Source organism: Cydia fagiglandana, chromosome 8 (genome assembly GCF_963556715.1).
Source record: "Cydia fagiglandana chromosome 8, ilCydFagi1.1, whole genome shotgun sequence".
NCBI lineage: Eukaryota > Metazoa > Arthropoda > Insecta > Lepidoptera > Tortricidae > Cydia > Cydia fagiglandana.
The window spans coordinates 5,536,614-5,555,657 of NC_085939.1; the positions used below are offsets into that span (position 1 = coordinate 5,536,614).

At 40.8% G+C, this 19,044-nt stretch overlaps 2 protein-coding genes across 2 annotated transcripts in view; one reads left to right on the top strand and one right to left on the bottom strand.

Annotated features, from left to right (window-relative positions):
* LOC134666539 (chromatin-remodeling complex ATPase chain Iswi) overlaps positions 1–19,044 on the bottom strand; it is a 34,844-nt gene that overhangs the window by 1,237 nt on the left and 14,563 nt on the right. The window contains exons 12-16 of the mRNA XM_063523732.1: positions 14,967–15,073; positions 13,925–14,058; positions 13,540–13,655; positions 12,870–13,090; positions 713–853 (exon numbers count right to left, since the gene is read on the bottom strand). Coding sequence (XP_063379802.1) covers positions 713–853; positions 12,870–13,090; positions 13,540–13,655; positions 13,925–14,058; positions 14,967–15,073 — 719 coding nt within the window. The remainder of the gene's footprint in view (positions 1–712; positions 854–12,869; positions 13,091–13,539; positions 13,656–13,924; positions 14,059–14,966; positions 15,074–19,044) is intronic.
* On the top strand, positions 2,427–4,532 carry LOC134667004 (uncharacterized). The gene is made up of 3 exons (XM_063524312.1): positions 2,427–2,699; positions 2,812–3,241; positions 3,708–4,532. The coding sequence occupies exons 2-3, from the start codon at positions 2,837–2,839 to the stop codon at positions 3,771–3,773; spliced, it is 471 nt and encodes a 156-aa protein (XP_063380382.1). The 5' UTR covers positions 2,427–2,699; positions 2,812–2,836; the 3' UTR covers positions 3,774–4,532.

Here is a 19,044-nt window from a genome sequence, read left to right on the forward strand (position 1 = left end):
ATGTGAGCCTGGGGTCCGCTTGACAACTAATCCCAAGAATTGACGTTGGCACTAGTTTTTACGAAAGCGACTGCCATCTGACCTTCCAACCCAGAGAGGCAACTAGGCCTTATTGGGATTAGTCCGGTTTCGTCACGATGTTTTCCTTCACCGAAAATCAACTGGTAAATATCTAATTTTATATTTATTGGTAATTTTACTCCTCCGATTTAAAAAAGTAAAAGTATTTATGTAAAGTTAAGATTTACTTATTTTTACATAAATACAAGACGCGCTAGTAAAAAGTGGCAACATTGTCTTATTTTTTACAAGCTTTTATTTACTTTCACCTGACCGTCAGACGTCTGTCTGTAATCAAATCTTGCAAGTTAAATTTGATCCACTTCCCGGTTTCCGATTGAGCTGAAATTTTGCATGCATGTATAAATCGGATGACAATGCAATATTATGGTTCCATCGAGCTGATCTGATGATGGAGACAGGAGGTAGCCATAGGAACTCTGTGATGAAACAACGCAACCTAATTGTGTTAGGGGTTTTTAGAATTGTCTCGATGAGTATTAGTTGTCTGTCGTAAGAAAAGTACAGTCAGCGATAAAAGCTTGTACCAAAAATGAAATTTTTGCCAATAACTTATTTTGGTCTTGAATTAAGATTTTCTACGAGTTTAATCAACGTGTAAAGAGGCCCTCAAGCCGGTGAGTAGCGGTACCTGCGCTGCAGCTCGACGGCGGTGCGCGACTTGAGGAACCAGTCGAAGCGGAACTGCGGCGCCGCGTGCACGGCCGCGCGCAGCTCCTCGTACACGTTCTCCTTGTCGAAGCCCAGCTTGTGCAGCATGCACACCAGGAACCTGCAACACGTCAAACCATACATTGCACACCATCACCATACACTACACAGATAGCGCCTTATAACAAGCCTTATAGCGCCTTGCGTTTACAAAGAGCACGACTGCTGCTACGGCACTAAAATATAATATAGATAGGTTAGGGGCGTATTTTGAAATTTGGCGCCCCGGGCCAATAAGTTTCGCCGCCCCAGAAGTTAAGGAAATAAACAATTTAAATAAAAAAATACAGAATGTTCAATTATTTTGGACGTGAAACGTTACGCCGCGTCTCGATATCGCGCGGCAAACTATCGAACTTTGGCTCGCGCGGCAGCCGCGCGCAATGGATACCGGGCTGCCGCGCGACGAACCATTGTCAGTTTTTGGACGCACGCCAAAGGAGTGTGTACGAGACGGTACATGAAATATGTAATGACATCTGTCAAAAGGTCACTTGAAAGTCAGTATAGAGCTTACCTCGTATCTAAGCACAAGCGTTAACGGTTATGAACAATATATGTGTGATGTAGTAGTTAGAAGAGTGGAAATACAGTACTTTATTAATATTTAAAATATGTTTCATTAGTGCCTAACATATTTATGGTCCTTCGATGGGCCGTTAGCGCTAATATCTGTAGCCACGAACAATGTGCGTGGACATGCGGTGCGTGCTAGATCAGCGGCCGACTCCATATCGTCTGTATTGTGCAGTGCGCAAGTTTGCTGAACTGATGTGAGGTGCTCTGTGCTCAAGATTTTAATTGCAAGTTGCAAAATAGAGGACCTACAAAAACGCAGTGCGTGTGCGTAGTGACTTTTTGGTGTGCGAAGTTGTCACCAGCGTTTTTCCGGGGTGCGGTGCTCGCCGGGACGCAATACTAAATACCGAATGTTTCGGTGTCTGTTCATTGAGCAGGGATTCTTTAAAAATAAAACGCAAGTTGCGCATGACCCGCGTGCAGTGCTCGTGTGGACTAATTCTTATGTCTCGAAGTTCGAACATTTTCAGAGTTCAGTGAACTATATTTTAATGCGTAACGCAAGTTGTGCTAGCAGTTAAATTACGTCTCCGTGTGCAGTGCAAACGGAGTGATATTGACATTTCTTTCGAACTTTAATGGCCCCTATAGTGGTCTACATATATTTAGTGTAACATACTATCCAATATTAAAGACAGTGGCTGCAGTGTTAAAAAGTGTTAAACAGTATTACAATTAGCATAGTTGCTAGTTGAACGTTTGGAGGGTTGCATTTATTTAGCTATTTTCCCGTTGGGTACCCTTTCTAGAACATTTGACTTTTTTAGTTCGTTCATTTGGAATTAAAATTCGTTCATCTATTTCCGCTAGAAACAGGACCAATAGCTATCAACTTTGTATAACTTCATGATAACTTCACTCATATGCGTTTTGGTTATGCAAATTTATAATCGGTAACTTCAATACGCACAAGTTAATTGCAATTTGCTCGAGTGAGCATAGCTTGCAAAAACGAAACGTCGCCGGACTTCGTGCCAAGCTTCGTGTTGCAGCCGCGTGCGCCTATTGGCCGTGCGCAACGCATCCTTCGTTCACGCATTCACTCATATCGGACGCCGACGACGCCATTAATTTCGTTTCGACAAAGGAAATAATTCGTGTTATTTGTGCTTGGCTTATACTTTGTTTTTCTAACTCTCCAATTTTTCTTTGTAAGAAAGTGCGGTTGCATAAACAATTGCAAAAAATTAACCGCATGAACGCTAAGTTAGTGCTAAGCAAGTGTTTATATTGTGTTTATAAGTTATTTGCATTGCAAATTGCAATTTATTTGCGGCACGGTGTGCAAAGCTTTAACAATTTGTACTTATACGTTTCGGTTGATCCAGGTAACTATAAGTTATACGTAGTTATTGTCAATTTGTATTCGCATACGTGTGACGTGTGTGTATAACTGTATTTAGATAAATTATCTAATTAAGTTGTTGAATATTGTTTAAGGGTGTTAGCAAGTCTCCATTACAAAATGGCGGACGATGATGTTAAGAGACTGCGAGCGGCCAGGGGACAATTAAAAGCTGCTTTAACAAGGATGATGGCGTTTAAAGCGGTAGCTGAATCGGCTTCTTCTAGCGTAGATGCGGACCCTTTGCTTTATCAGCAAAAGAAGGATAGGTTGGAGAAGATCTTTGAGGAGTATAAGGAGCTCAACCTCGAAATCCTGTTACTGGATCCAGCTGATCAAGAACGGGTAGAAGATTTCGAAGACAAGTACGATGTACTGCGCTCCTTTTATGCGGGCATAATCAATGCAGCGTTGAGCGAGGCTGCGCCGCTCATGTCACCGCAGCGATCTTTCGCCTCCCCCGGGGGATGTAACGCGTCGCCATTCAGGCTGCCACCTATTAATTTGAAGGTGTTTACTGGTGAGGTAGGTGATTACCAAGGTTTTATCTCACTATTTAACAGCGTCATTGACGGTGATGTCAAATTAAAGGCCTGCGAGAAGTTATATTATTTAAAAACTTATTTAAGTGGAGAGGCCTTAGCGCTAATTAATTATTTACCTCTCACGGCCGAATCATACCCAATTGCTATTGAGCTTTTAAAACAAAGATATGATAATAAGAAACAATTAGTTAACCATCACATCATATCAATTTTAGATTTGCCCCCCATGCAAAAGGCATCTGCTGGATGTTTAAGGAACTTAGTTTCAGTAACTAGACAGCATCTAGGTGCGCTAACAAATTTAAGTGCCCCAGTCTCTCAGTGGGATTTAGTGATAGTTACAATTTTGCAAAGGAAACTTGACCAATATACTTTGAGAGCTTACCATTTAGAAAATCAAAGCAACAGTGATTTGCCAAACCTCAATGATTTTTTAACCTTTCTAGAGCAACGAGCTGCTGCCTTGGAGTCGCTGGGAGAGCGCACGCCCACTGTGCGACGCTCTAGTTTAATAAGCTCAGCAACAAGTAATGTTAAAGTGGTTAAGCCGTTGAAGTCTAAATGTAAGTACTGTCAATCTAATGTTCACAAGCTGCATCAGTGCTCAACTTTCAGATTAATGGAGCCTCATAAGAAAAAACAATTTGTTGTGTCTAATAAATTGTGTAGCATTTGTTTAAATGAACATGTTGGTCAAAAATGCATCTATTCTTTCAAGTGTGCCATTTGCAAGGGCAAGCATAATACTCTATTGCATGAGGAAGTTCCGCAGCAGTGTGCGGCAGTCTCACAGATTGATGAAACTGAGAACCCAATATCGGGGTACATCAGTTTATTATTAAGTAGGAGAGGTACTGATCTTTTACCTACCATAAAGGCTAGGGTATATGATAAGTACGGGCAACCTATGATTGTTCGTTGTCTTCTAGACACATGTAGCCAGATTACCTTTTTGCGCTCTGATGTAGCAGAGCGTTTAGGATGCGAACTATACCCTGATGATTCAGCAATCTCAGGGGTGTGCGATGCTCCCAGCTTTAAGGCTATGCAAACCTCATTGAGAGTTCATTCTATGGTAACGGATTATAGTGTCGCAGTGACATGTAATGTTGTTAAAAATATTACGGCTAATATGCCACAGTTCTCTCTCAGAAATGAAGTTATAAACATACCACCTAATATCCAATTAGCTGATGACAGTTTTGATATTTCTTCAAGAATTGATATACTATTAGCGTCCCACGTATTCTTTCAGGCACTTCTGCCGGAGCAGATCGCAAAGCGGTAGCTGAATCGGCTTCTTCTAGCGTAGATGCGGACCCTTTGCTTTATCAGCAAAAGAAGGATAGGTTGGAGAAGATCTTTGAGGAGTATAAGGAGCTCAACCTCGAAATCCTGTTACTGGATCCAGCTGATCAAGAACGGGTAGAAGATTTCGAAGACAAGTACGATGTACTGCGCTCCTTTTATGCGGGCATAATCAATGCAGCGTTGAGCGAGGCTGCGCCGCTCATGTCACCGCAGCGATCTTTCGCCTCCCCCGGGGGATGTAACGCGTCGCCATTCAGGCTGCCACCTATTAATTTGAAGGTGTTTACTGGTGAGGTAGGTGATTACCAAGGTTTTATCTCACTATTTAACAGCGTCATTGACGGTGATGTCAAATTAAAGGCCTGCGAGAAGTTATATTATTTAAAAACTTATTTAAGTGGAGAGGCCTTAGCGCTAATTAATTATTTACCTCTCACGGCCGAATCATACCCAATTGCTATTGAGCTTTTAAAACAAAGATATGATAATAAGAAACAATTAGTTAACCATCACATCATATCAATTTTAGATTTGCCCCCCATGCAAAAGGCATCTGCTGGATGTTTAAGGAACTTAGTTTCAGTAACTAGACAGCATCTAGGTGCGCTAACAAATTTAAGTGCCCCAGTCTCTCAGTGGGATTTAGTGATAGTTACAATTTTGCAAAGGAAACTTGACCAATATACTTTGAGAGCTTACCATTTAGAAAATCAAAGCAACAGTGATTTGCCAAACCTCAATGATTTTTTAACCTTTCTAGAGCAACGAGCTGCTGCCTTGGAGTCGCTGGGAGAGCGCACGCCCACTGTGCGACGCTCTAGTTTAATAAGCTCAGCAACAAGTAATGTTAAAGTGGTTAAGCCGTTGAAGTCTAAATGTAAGTACTGTCAATCTAATGTTCACAAGCTGCATCAGTGCTCAACTTTCAGATTAATGGAGCCTCATAAGAAAAAACAATTTGTTGTGTCTAATAAATTGTGTAGCATTTGTTTAAATGAACATGTTGGTCAAAAATGCATCTATTCTTTCAAGTGTGCCATTTGCAAGGGCAAGCATAATACTCTATTGCATGAGGAAGTTCCGCAGCAGTGTGCGGCAGTCTCACAGATTGATGAAACTGAGAACCCAATATCGGGGTACATCAGTTTATTATTAAGTAGGAGAGGTACTGATCTTTTACCTACCATAAAGGCTAGGGTATATGATAAGTACGGGCAACCTATGATTGTTCGTTGTCTTCTAGACACATGTAGCCAGATTACCTTTTTGCGCTCTGATGTAGCAGAGCGTTTAGGATGCGAACTATACCCTGATGATTCAGCAATCTCAGGGGTGTGCGATGCTCCCAGCTTTAAGGCTATGCAAACCTCATTGAGAGTTCATTCTATGGTAACGGATTATAGTGTCGCAGTGACATGTAATGTTGTTAAAAATATTACGGCTAATATGCCACAGTTCTCTCTCAGAAATGAAGTTATAAACATACCACCTAATATCCAATTAGCTGATGACAGTTTTGATATTTCTTCAAGAATTGATATACTATTAGCGTCCCACGTATTCTTTCAGGCACTTCTGCCGGAGCAGATACCTGCCTTGCCTAGCAAGCTGGTGCTGCAAAATACACGCTTCGGGTTTATTGTAGCTGGCCTGGCCGGTTGCTCCAGCGCAGCCCCGGTTCCAAGCTTAGCTTCAAATTTTTGCTGTCAACAGCTAACACAAAATAATGATGAAGGTAAATTAGATAATATTGTATCCCAATTTTGGTTAACTGAGAAGGTTCCAGAAACATACACAGAGGCCAGCTCGGAACAAGAGTTAGCTGAAACAATATTTCAGGAGACGGTAGTCTTGAAAGATAATAAATTTGAGGTGGCATTGCCACTCAAACAGAATATTATTGATCTGTATTTAGGTGATTCACTGTCATGTGCTTTAAAAAGATTCTTAAATTTAGAATTGCGCTATAAAAAAGATAATGAATTGTATTCAAAATATAAAGCTTTCATAGATGAGTATGTGCGGTTGGGCCATGCAAGGTATGTCAACATTTCAGAGTACAACTTAGAAGGTGAGGCGGTTTATTTTCTTGCCCACCACCCTATTTTCAACCCCTCAAGTAAAACTTCATCCCTTAGAGTCGTATTTGATGGATCAATGCCTACTTTGGCTAAAATTTCACTCAATGACGTTTTATTGAATGGGTCCGTTGTACAAAATGATCTGTTCAGTATTTTGGTCTTGTTTCGCCTATATAAGTTCATTTTGAACTGCGATATACAAAAAATGTTTAGGGCTATTTCACTAACCCCAGAGCATAGGCCGTTGCAAAACATTTTATGGCGTAAAGATAAGAATTCCGATATACAATGCCTTCAGCTGCAGACTGTAAGTTACGGTCTAAAAAGTTCGTCTTTTCTAGCCACTAGGTGCCTATTAGAGTTGGTGAATAGATACAAAAACGATTATCCCCTGGCCGCAGACGCTCTGTTATATAATACCTATGTTGACGATGTCAACCTGGTTGCTAATGATATGAATCAAATCTTGTCAGCCAAGACACAATTGATAGCCTTGCTAAGGTTAGGTGGCTTTGAACTGCACAAGTGGTGCTCAAATGTAGACAATTTATTGGATGATAGGCCGGTCATATTTGACACAAAAAATTGCTAAATTCGCAAGCTAACGGCTAGTTCTGATTTTTTAATATGTTGTTAGGATCACTACCAGCATTGTAAATCCAAGTTTGCAGCTTCGAAAGACCTGTGCTAACTTTGCACCACTCGAAAAACCATGAAATTTTCATACTTTTTTTTGTATTCTCAATATAGCTCCTAAACTATTCATTTTTTATCAAAAACGTCTATGAAGAAACTAAAGTTAACTAAAATTGCTACAATTTAAGACCAGAATCAATTCTGTAAGTTCAATACTTACCGAGATACTGCTCTGCAAAAATGGGCAATTTTATCCAGTATAGCGAAATTTTAAGGTTTGTTCAATTTTCGACCCCGAAATCAGGGAAAATACTCATTTTACGACATCTCTAGACCATACCGTTTATCTTATCTTATTGTTCTTGCGGATACACTTCGACCCATAGGGATCTTTTGTGCAGTTACCCCCTAGAGAAGATCCGTCAACTACTCAAGAGCTTTTCCCACCGTATCCATGTGTCGGATGATGGAGCTGACGGGTAGCGTTTTAAAGTCCTTTGGTTCCAGATACCGTTTACTCACAAATCTTAAAAATGGGAAAACTGCTTTTTTCGCATATTTGCTATGTTTAGTTAGCTCCACCCCCCACGGCATTTTTCACAGAAGAGGGTTCGTTGTTCTACTCAACTTTCACTCCGCTACCTCAAAGCATCTCAGTAGAAGCCGACATGTTTGTTGTGGTAGATGGGTGTTTCTTACTGCACAAGGTGATATGGCATCGTAACAACTCCGTGAGGAATATCGTATAATAATAATTTCAGTGTAGTATTCCTCCGTGAGGAATAATAATCATTTCAGACGGAACGTTGCTCTGGTCTTTGACGGATATCCTGAGGATGGAGCAGAGAATAACACAAAAGCTGCCGAACGCGCAAGGCGCTATGGTTCTCTGCAGTGTAACGAAATCGTCTTTCAAGAGTCAACCATAATAAAAATAGCCCAGGAGAAGTAATTGACTAATAACAGCAACAAGCGGTGACTGATTGCCCTGATATGCTCCGCCTTCCAAAGGAAAGGGAATTGAGACAAAGCAGGCAGTCGAGGATGCTGACTGTGGCATCGTCAACTTGACAAGAGCACCTCTTTTAAATCAGTGCTAATCATTGCCCAGGATGTGTTGTCCTTCTACATGGGTTCGGTTGTGATTGTGAAGAATGTTTATTTACAGAAAAGTGGCAGTGGTGACTCTGGCCTCATACAATATTCCTCAACCTCATTTAATCGCGGAGATTTGGAAGTTCCTTCAGGATTCGAGTTGTTTCTCCGCGCCTTCACTGGGTGTGATACTACCTCTGCCCTTTTCTGGCATGTGAGGAGCAAACTGTGGAGCGCCATTAAGAAGAACGTTGAGCTTATCATCATAGCTTAAGTATTCCTGCAACCTAATGCAGCCTACCCAACCATCGCAGATGCCAGAGCAAAATGGTAGTAGCTTTATATGGAGGGGACTACACAAAAGATACGCTCCATGCTCATTAGCTTACGCTACAAAAAAAAAACAGCCGCTTTCTTTGACTTGGCCCGTTTGCCTCCAACGGAAGATGGTGCAACATTCCATGCTTACCGAACTCAGCACAACCACCAAATTCAGAAGTGGTTGGGGGTGGAAAACGGTGCAACTCAATGGGAATGGGAAAAGACCAAACAGGGGCTCATTCCAATAAAAATGAAGAGTGAAGTAGTGGCACCTCCCTTCCTTCTGAAATTTTGCGGGTACAAGAAAGGCTGTAGTGGAGGCGGCTGTATCTGCATAAAAGCAGCAGGCCTTAAATGCTCAGAGTTATGCAAATTTTGCTCCGATGTCTCTTGTCACAACGTCGCCTAGCTTTAAATCGTAGAAGAAATTCATGACGACGTCGATATGCCTTTTTTTCAGACTGTTATTTCAAAATGAACAGATGTTTCTAAATGTTATTTTTGATAACTTTTAACTATGTTTAATAAATATTTATAATTCAGACTACCCTCGGACCATTGTGAGAACTATATAGAGCAAATTTGCGAAAAATACAGTTTTCCCACCTTTTGGATTTTTAAGATTAGTGAGTAAACGGTACAGTCAAGAGATATCATTGTTTGCTTAATATTAAAGATAATTACATTTGCTACAACATCGTTTTATTAAATTACCCGTAAAATAAGTATTTTTTTCTGATTTCGGGTCGAAAACTGTCCGAATGATAAAATTTCACTATACTGGATAAAATTGCCCATTTTTGTAGAGCGGTATCTCGGTAAGTATTGAACTTACAAAATTGATTTTAGTCTCAAATTGTAGCGATTTTAGTTAGCTTTAGTTAGTTCATAGACCTTTTTGATAAAAAATGCATAGTTTAGGACTTATATTGAGAATACTAAAAAAAGTACGAAAATTTCGCGGATATATGAGTGGTGCAAAATTAGCACAGGTCTTTCGAAGCTGCAAACTTGGATTTACAATGCTGGTAGTGATCCTAACAACATATTAAAAAATCAGAACTAGCCGTTAGCTTGCGAATTTAATGTTCGATATGACTGGCCTATGATATCCCACTTAGCTCACAAACTAAGGCAGTAGTAGACTTTTCCAATGAAAAGGACCCAATTGTGAAAACTTTAGGCATCCGATGTGACTTGGCTTCGGACACGATTATAATGGTTGCCCCTAAACAGGAGGTTTGTGATAATTACACAAAAAGAAGTTTATTGTCATTTGTCAGCAGACTTTTTGATCCTTTAGGTTTAGTCGGGCCTGCCATAGTCAATGCTAAGCTGCTTTTACAGCAGACCTGGTTGGAAAAGCTCCAGTGGAACTCTCCGCTACCAGACCACCTAAATGAAGGGATCAAAAGGTTTGCGACTAGTTTGAATAAAATGAAAAGCATCGTTGTAAAAAGAAATTTAGACACATCTAATGCTAAAACTATAGATATAATTGGATATGCTGATGCTAGTGTAAAGGCTCATGGATGTTGTTTATACCTCCGGATTGTAAATTTTGATGATAGTGTTAGCGTTGGCCTATTGTGCTCTAAGTCACGGGTGAATCCAATACAAAAATTAAGTATCCCTAGAGCAGAGCTTAATGCAGCTTTGTTGCTGGCCAAGTTAGTTAAAAAGGTCTATGACCTCATTAAAGATAAATTTGAGGTAAAGGTATACCTGTTCTTAGATTCTCAAGTTGTATTGTGTTGGCTCGCAACAAGCTCATTAAAGCTCAATGTCTATGTTGCCAATAGGGTCAAATATATACAGGAGACGACTCAAGACTTCTCTTGGTATTATGTGCCTACAGAGCACAATCCAGCCGATCTTTTGTCAAGGGGCGTTGACCCGCATTTATTGCAAGGTAATAACTTATGGTTCTATGGGCCTACATCCTTAAAAACAGCTGATTTTCTGCCCAAAACTGGATATGAAATACCAAGAGAAATTCCTGAATTAAGGGTCTCACATGTAACTGAAAAGAGTGAGCCTCTACCTCTGTTCATAAGTTGTTCTAATATAGATAGGATTAAACGGATTGTATCCTATATGTATAGATTTGTCAATAACTGTAAGGTTAAATTAGAAGATAGACTGTCAGGGAATTTAACGCCCGAAGAATTGGATCTCGCTTTAAAAATTGTTCTCAGATGGGTGCAAGCACAGTACTTTGCACAAGAAATAAAGGCTTTGAATTCGAAGTCGCCTCTAAAGTCAAATCTTCAGGCGTTGAACCCGTTCCTTGATAACATGCACTTAATGCGTGTAGGTGGGCGGTTACAGCATGCTGATGTGCCTTATGCCACTAAGCATCCCATAATATTGCCAAAAGGCTGTAAGCTTGTGCATTATTTAATAGAAAAAGAGCATAGGGTTCTGCTGCATGCTGGGGCAAAGCTTGTCTTGTCAGATTTAAGTTTAAGGTACCATATCATTAATGGCATAAGAGAAGTTAAGTGTGTTATAAATAAGTGTATAATTTGTTTTAAGTTAAAAGCAAAAAATGCCGAGCAATTGATGGGTTCTCTACCTTATGACAGAATAACGCCTTGCAGGGTATTCGAAAAGACTGGAATGGATTTTGGAGGTCCTTATAATATAAAAATGTTAAGGGTGAGAAAACCTGTTATACGTAAGGCATACATTTTGCTATTTGTATGTTTCACAACCAAAGCTCTGCATATTGAGTTGGTCTCAGACTTGACCACTGAATGTTTCATGAATGCATTAAAGAGGTTTATAGCGCGTAGAAATAAGCCAAACATAATTTATTGTGATAATGCCAGTACCTACAAAGGAGCTCAAAATAAATTGAATGAGTTGTATAAATTGCAGTCTGCCACAGACCACAAGAATGCTGTAGAGCTCTTTGCTGCTGATCAAGGCATTTCATTTAAATTTATACCGAGTTATTCTCCTGTGTTCGGTTCATTGTGGGAGGCTGGAATAAAATCTGTGAAATACCACTTAAAGCGGGTTGTAGGTGAAACCGTCTTAACATACGAAGAATTAAATTCGGTAATCGTGCAAATTGAAGGCATTTGTAACTCAAGGCCCATGACTGCTTTGCCTACAACCGATGTTAATGAGACTCCATATCTTAGCCCTGCTCATTTTTTGACTGGTGCTCCTCTTACCACATATCCTGAAAAAGATTGTACTAAAGGGCCTGTTAGTCTTACTAAGTTTTGGGAACAATGTAACCGTATGGTTCAAAGCTTTTGGAAGCAGTGGCATAAACAGTACCTTGTTCAATTACAAAATAGGCCAAAATGGCGCAAAGATTGTAAGAATATAGAAGTAGGTACTTTAGTGATAGTTAAGGATGATAATGTAACACCTTTGAGGTGGCCCATAGCTAGAGTGGTAGAGGTCTACCCCGGAGTTGATGGAAAAGTAAGGGCACTCTCCATAAGGACAATTAAAGGGTCTATCATAAGAACAAGCATATATAAAGTGTGTGTTCTACCAATAGATAGTTAAGTTGTATAACATAGTTAGTTTCTAAGATAGTTAACATATATTTTATATAAACCTTTTTTGTGGTTGGGAATATGTACGAGACGGTACATGAAATATGTAATGACATCTGTCAAAAGGTCACTTGAAAGTCAGTATAGAGCTTACCTCGTATCTAAGCACAAGCGTTAACGGTTATGAACAATATATGTGTGATGTAGTAGTTAGAAGAGTGGAAATACAGTACTTTATTAATATTTAAAATATGTTTCATTAGTGCCTAACAGAGTGTTTGCGCGCAGTTGGGACGGATGCATGCATTGCATCCACTGAAACATGGAATGAAAAGTGTCATTATACGGCACTAAACAGTTTCTATGGAACAACATCGCAACAGATCATTTTTCTATTTGGCTATACATCGTTCCGAATAATTTATTTTTGTGATATAATGGGGTCGATCGTCGGATCGCTTGCCGCGCGAGATTCAAGATGGGACACCATTTTTGACAAAAAATGGTTTGCGAACCAAAATACAGGTTTGCCGCGGTCGAACAGTGCTCGCGCGGCCGCCGCGCGATATAGAGACGCGGCTTTAGGTAATCGTCTTTAAAAACCCGTAGAAAAGGGATCGACTGGTAGGTAACCGAGAATTACCTGTCCTCTTCTTCAACATAATTCTTGCCCTTGTTCGTGCCATACGAAATCCTGAGCTGGTGGAAGGGAGCCCTGTAGCGAGCCATTTTGGCGTCCAGTGCTTTCTTGATAGAGGCTCTTCGTTGTATCTTCGCTTCTCCCCTCTCTATCTGCCCCATTATTCTGTCAATGTCTTGCAGCTCGTGGCATCTCTCCCAGAATACTGCCGAGTACTCCATAACCTAAATAAAGATTACTTTGTTTTATTTTGTACAAAAGGTTATAATATAGATGTCCTGTTGAATGGACATTGCTTTCAGACTACATATTAGGTATCATACAGTATTTTAAAGAAACGGGACTCGATTTAATAATTTTTACCACAATATTTGGTCATTTCGTACCTAATATCGTACATAATCGCAAAAAGACTGGTTTTGTTTATGAGTTGACACATTTACTGCCAGCGACCCGCCAGGCGTCTGTCTGCGTTCGTAGGCGTTTTTCGCTACATATGATTTTCCCGTATTATCTATCGGCTATGCTAGTACTTAGCTCACGCTGGCAATTAATGCATTAAAAGGCAACCCCTTGACTATTAATGACGCAATATCGTATAGTGTCAACTGTATTTAATACTTCGAGGTCGTTTTTTGTGTTAAAATTAGTTTAAACATCAAAATAAACATACCTCCTCAGGAGTCTTGCCTTCCACGTCTTTAGCGATGTTATCGATGTCGTCTCTGCCATATTTCTCATTAGCCTTAATGAATTGATTGAAATCCCGTTTGGTCCAAGTAGTGAAACCTATAAGAAGTTTAAAACTTTATTATCTTTATTCTTTGGCAGGGGGCAGGGAGCACACATGAACTGTAGGCACAGGAGCCCTCTGTTTACGGGCGCGAGAAGAAAAAAGTTTGTTTTCGATTCAGACCACGATTTAGGCATTAGGTAATAAACTATAGACAAAAAATCACAAACATAGGTCTAAACTGCACTTGGAGACGGCCGCTATATGACGGCACCGCTATCCTAGGAAACTAGAGCATGAGAGAAGAACAAGTGAGTATGGGTACCTTGTGTGAGGAGTTGTTCTTTCTCCTGGACCTCCTCCTCGGTGAGCGCCTCCGCGTCGTCGATCTTGCGCTGCTCCTCGCGCTGGATCTTGGCCGCGTCCGGGCCCAGCTCCGGGTTGCGCGGCACCTTGTAGCTGGAACATCAACATCAGGTTATTGCCACTAGTTACCAGTGGTGGACAGAAAAACTCTAACTACCGATATCACAAAATTTCATGAGGATCGGGTGCCAAATGCGACCTGCAGATGTGAACATCCGGACATACGTAAACGCTCGGTCAAAAACGAGGGGAAGGCCTTATGAAAAACCCGTAGTCGGGATGTTTTTGGAAATTTTGCTCGTCATTAAGAATAAATGTGATACAGTTAGGATCCAACACCTAATGCGTCTTACACAATTTGATGACAGCATGCAGGTGATCCTGAAACTAACAAGGAAGGGTACCCAACTGTCCGACTCCGAATTGATTTATTTTGATATATGTTATAGAGTAGTCTTAAATAACGGACACGTATTTTTTTTTAGCTGCCCAAACTCAACGTACTGAAAATTGACCAAACCTTCTAATTTCTGAGAAGAGTAGTAGTAACTTCGTAGTTTGAACAAGTCTGCGACGTCTGCGTGTTCGGCTACGCTGCACCGCCCGAGCGAGTGATGCGAGTAATAACCCGTCGCACTCGAACATTCGCCTATAGCCGAGCGACAAAACTATTGGAGCTAACACTCGCTTCTCGCCGCTCGCCCACTCGTTTCTAGTTTATCGTTCTACTCGCTTATCGCTCATCGTCGGCGGTGGGACAAGTGCCTAACCATTGGTTGGTAGAATTGGTGATTCTACATTTTCTAAGTGTAGTAGGGCATTTTCATTTAACTTGTACAAGTTAAGCGCGTCTTAAGTCGTGTTTCAGTAACGTTTAACCGTTACATTCCTGACAAAATGTATATGATTTGACATTGACCGTCAGTTTTGTAACGATTGCTAACCGGCCGTTAAAGGTGTTCAATTAAGTGAAAATGCCCAGTAATACCGTGTGAACTTACCCCAGCGTCTTCCTGTAGTGGTAGATCTCCTGGTCGAGCAACTCGAACAGCCTCGGCGGGAAGAACTGGAAGTCCTGCACGATAGGCTGCTTCGGCGGCCGCGGCGCCTACACACACACACACCGATATACACCACTCATATTGCAGTTGCTATTGTAGGCGCCAAAGGATCGTTCCGATGAGGCCATAAATCTTTAGGCTGGCCCCGCCCCTTTTACTATAGTAGACGCAAACCAAACTGACGACTGGAGCCATATCACTATCTCTCTCACTCTACCTACGACCACGCGAGTGTGAATGAGAACTTTTACGACCCCAGTCGTCAGTTTAGTTTGCGTCTACTATACCTACTATACCTGCTAGGTACTAAAGATGGGAGAACCAACACTCTTACCGCATATTACCAATCTCTTCAACTCTATTTTAAAATCAGGTAAACTTCCAGATAAGTTCTGCCATTCAAATATTATTTTATTACACAAGAAAGGCGATAAATCGGACATCAATAATTATAGACCCATTAGCCTTATTTCACACCTCTATAAAGCCTTTATTAAAGTAATCGAACGTAGAATTGCTGGTAAATTAGACAGCAACCAACCTCCAGAACAGGCCGGGTTCCGACCAGGACTTTCTACCACAGACCATCTACAAACCCTAAATCAGATTATTGAAAAGTATCACGAATTTGACCTCCCTCTTTATTTAGCCTTTATAGATTACAGGAAAGCTTTTGACAGTAAAACCCACACATCCATATTTGATGCACTACAAGACCAAGGCATAGAATCCACGTATGTTCACCTTAACCGCAATATCTATGCCTCTAGCACCGCCAGTATCAAACTGCAGTCTCCCGGACCCTCCTTTAACATAAGCAAGGGCGTCAAGCAAGGCGATCCTCTGTCCCCCAAATTGTTTAACAGTACCCTTGAGCAAGTATTCCGGAAGCTGGCGGCAGGATGGGAACAGAGGGGCATTGGCGTCGACGGAAGGCAGTTAACCAATCTGCGTTTCGCCGACGACATAGTCTTCTTCTCATCTTCGGCTACCGACCTCTGCGACATGCTACAGGACCTAAGCAGGGCAAGCCTTGAGGTTGGATTAGTGATGAACATGTCAAAGACTAAGCTCATGACCAATAGTGCACCAATAAGAATAGGAATAGATGGGAGAGAAATAGGATATGTCCATGAGTATATATACCTTGGCCAAATAGTCTCCTTCCAGGCACGGCAACACAAAGAAGTCGCAAGACGGACCGAGAATGCCTGGAAGAGCTTTTGGTCTATGAAGGAGTACATGAAGGGAAACCTTCCTATACCGCTAAAAAGAAAACTCATGGACATGTGCATTCTCCCCATCCTTACCTACGGAGCGCAGACTTGGTCTTTGACAAAAGTTCAAAAATCCAAACTCAAGGTTTGTCAGCGGGCCATGGAGCGTAGTATTTTGAGCGTGAAATTGACCGATCGCATTAAAAATACAATACTACGCTCCAAAACGCGAATCACTGACGTAGCTGAAACTGCCGCCAAGCTTAAATGGGACTGGGCGGGACACGTCTGCCGTATGCCGGATGATCTGTGGGCGAAAACAGCCACCCGCTGGGTCCCACGGACTGTAAGGCGTCACGGCAGACCTCGTTGGAGATGGCGGGACGAGCTTGACACCTATGAGAGAGACTGGTGGGAGACTTCAGGTGATAGGGATACGTGGAGAAATAAGACCTGGAGGCCTTTGCCCAGCAGTGGGACAATATAGGCTCATAATAATAAGGGCAGCTTGTGGCGAGCTGTCAATCAATCAATCAAATCAAAATATACTTTATTCATGTAGGCCTAGCAACAAGCTCTTATGAATCGTAATTAATCTTAATCTAATTATCAGAGCAATTTATTGATGTTAATATTATTCCATAATAAAATTGGATTATTATATATGTCAAATTTAACACTAAGAATTACACAAAAGGATCCTCAAACATTAAAAAAAATTGTATAAAAAAATACTAGTCTAGAATTTCTAGAATAAAATCTAAATGTCAAAAAAAGCATAAGTAACAAACAAGTAGATAATATTACATCGGAATATGCATTTCCTCATCAATAATCAAATATACCTAATAAATAAATAATCATTTCGAATAACAATTAAACCCACGTTGTATTATCATTCATGTAGTCCTGTGTGGTATAATAAGCTTTGGAAATAAGTTTACGCTTTACATAATTCTTAAATTTATTAATAGATAATTCAGTAATATGGTTTGGAAGTGTATTATAAAATCTTACACAATTACCCATGAATGATTTTTTAATTTTATGGAGCCGAGTGAAGGGCACTGCGAACTTATGTTTATTTCTAGTATTAATATTATGGATTTCACAATTTTTCCTAAAATTTACAATATTTTTATGTACATACAGAATATTCTCATAAATGTATTGACAGTGCACTGTCATTATGTCAATTTCCTTAAATTTATCTCTAAGTGAGTCTCTATGGTTCATTTTGTATATTGCTCGAATAGCCCTCTTCTGCAGAACAAAAATGAAGCACCGCCCCACAGTAAAATACCATATGCCATAATGCTATGGAAGTAACTAAAATATACCAATCGAGCTGTTTTCACATCAGTTAACTGACGGATTATGCTCACTGCAAAAGCTGCAGAGCTCAGTCTATTCGAAAGAGTAGCAATATGGGGACCCCACTGGAGTTTAGAATCTAAAGTTATACCAAGAAAAACTGTACTATCAACTAATTCCAATTCCTCATCCTTCACAATGACACTTGCTTGCACATGCCTTACGTTACTACTAGTGACAAACTTAATACATTTAGTTTTTTTCTCATTTAACATTAAATTATTAACATTGAACCAATTTACTACTTTTGAAATAGCAACTGTTGGGGAGTAACGACCCCACGGACCCGAGTGCTCCCGAGAGTCGGTCAGGGTCTCCGTCTCCGGCGTGTCTTCGTCGGTCGGAGTGGACCCCAAGGGGACCCACAGGACTCTCAGCTCTGGCTTGCCTTAATTGGCCGTCCAGAGAGGAGTCGCTAGAGCTATATGCTCCAGGGGTGGAAGTGAAAGATGCATAAGACGCGAGTTGGCACAGTGGCTGGTAACAGCCACTGGGTAGAAAGCGGCGCACACCTCTCGACACCCCTGAGCCGCTCACACCGATGTTGCCCCTGGTCGTCTTCACGACGGCAGTTTCAGGGGCCCATCTAGTCAGCGGCAAGTCACCACCTGCCTCGATAACGTGTGTTAGCATTGTTATGGCAGGTGTCCGAACTCTTTACAATAGCCCAGTCTCATAGTCCACCCAAACTTCAATCCATAGACCGGTATACTATTCACTTTTGCTACAATAGTCCCAATGCCTGCTGAGACCGGTTCATGGGTGTCTATTGTTGCACCTGTGAACGGGTTCCAGCAGGCGTTCTACATGACATTAAAGCTCTCCAAGGGGCCTCTACGTGTTGGATCTGTGTCCCCACGCAAGCCTATCAAAAAACCGGGATTATAGGCCCGTGATATCCAAAAGGAGATACAAAATAATAATACCTGCTTGTAGGGATGCGTGTCGCAACCTTTGCAGATTATCGATGGTGGTATTTATAATAACATAAATTGGTTATGTTAGTTTTGAACTCATTGTATTAAAAAAATATGCTAATAATTACCAGACAGTTCTAAAATATTAATGAATCCATCGGTACTATAATAAATGCAGATGTATACTACTGTTTCATCGAGCAAGTGTAATTCATCGATAAGCAATATCGACTTTAGCGGCATCCTTGATGACAGCTCGGTTTATTACCATATCGGAACAATCGTTTGGCGTCTATTATAGCAAGAGCACTGGTCAGAGTCAACTCGGTTGCGACTAGGGTTACCAGATACAAATTATGAATTTTTGACAACATTCCTGATTTGCAAAGGGGAATGGATAGGCAATAAAAAACTTTTTATGTATACTTGACCGTTTCGTTTACCCATATAATTATATTAGGAATTTCCCGTCCTTTTAGGGTTCTGTAGTCAACTTAGTCAGTCAGTTAT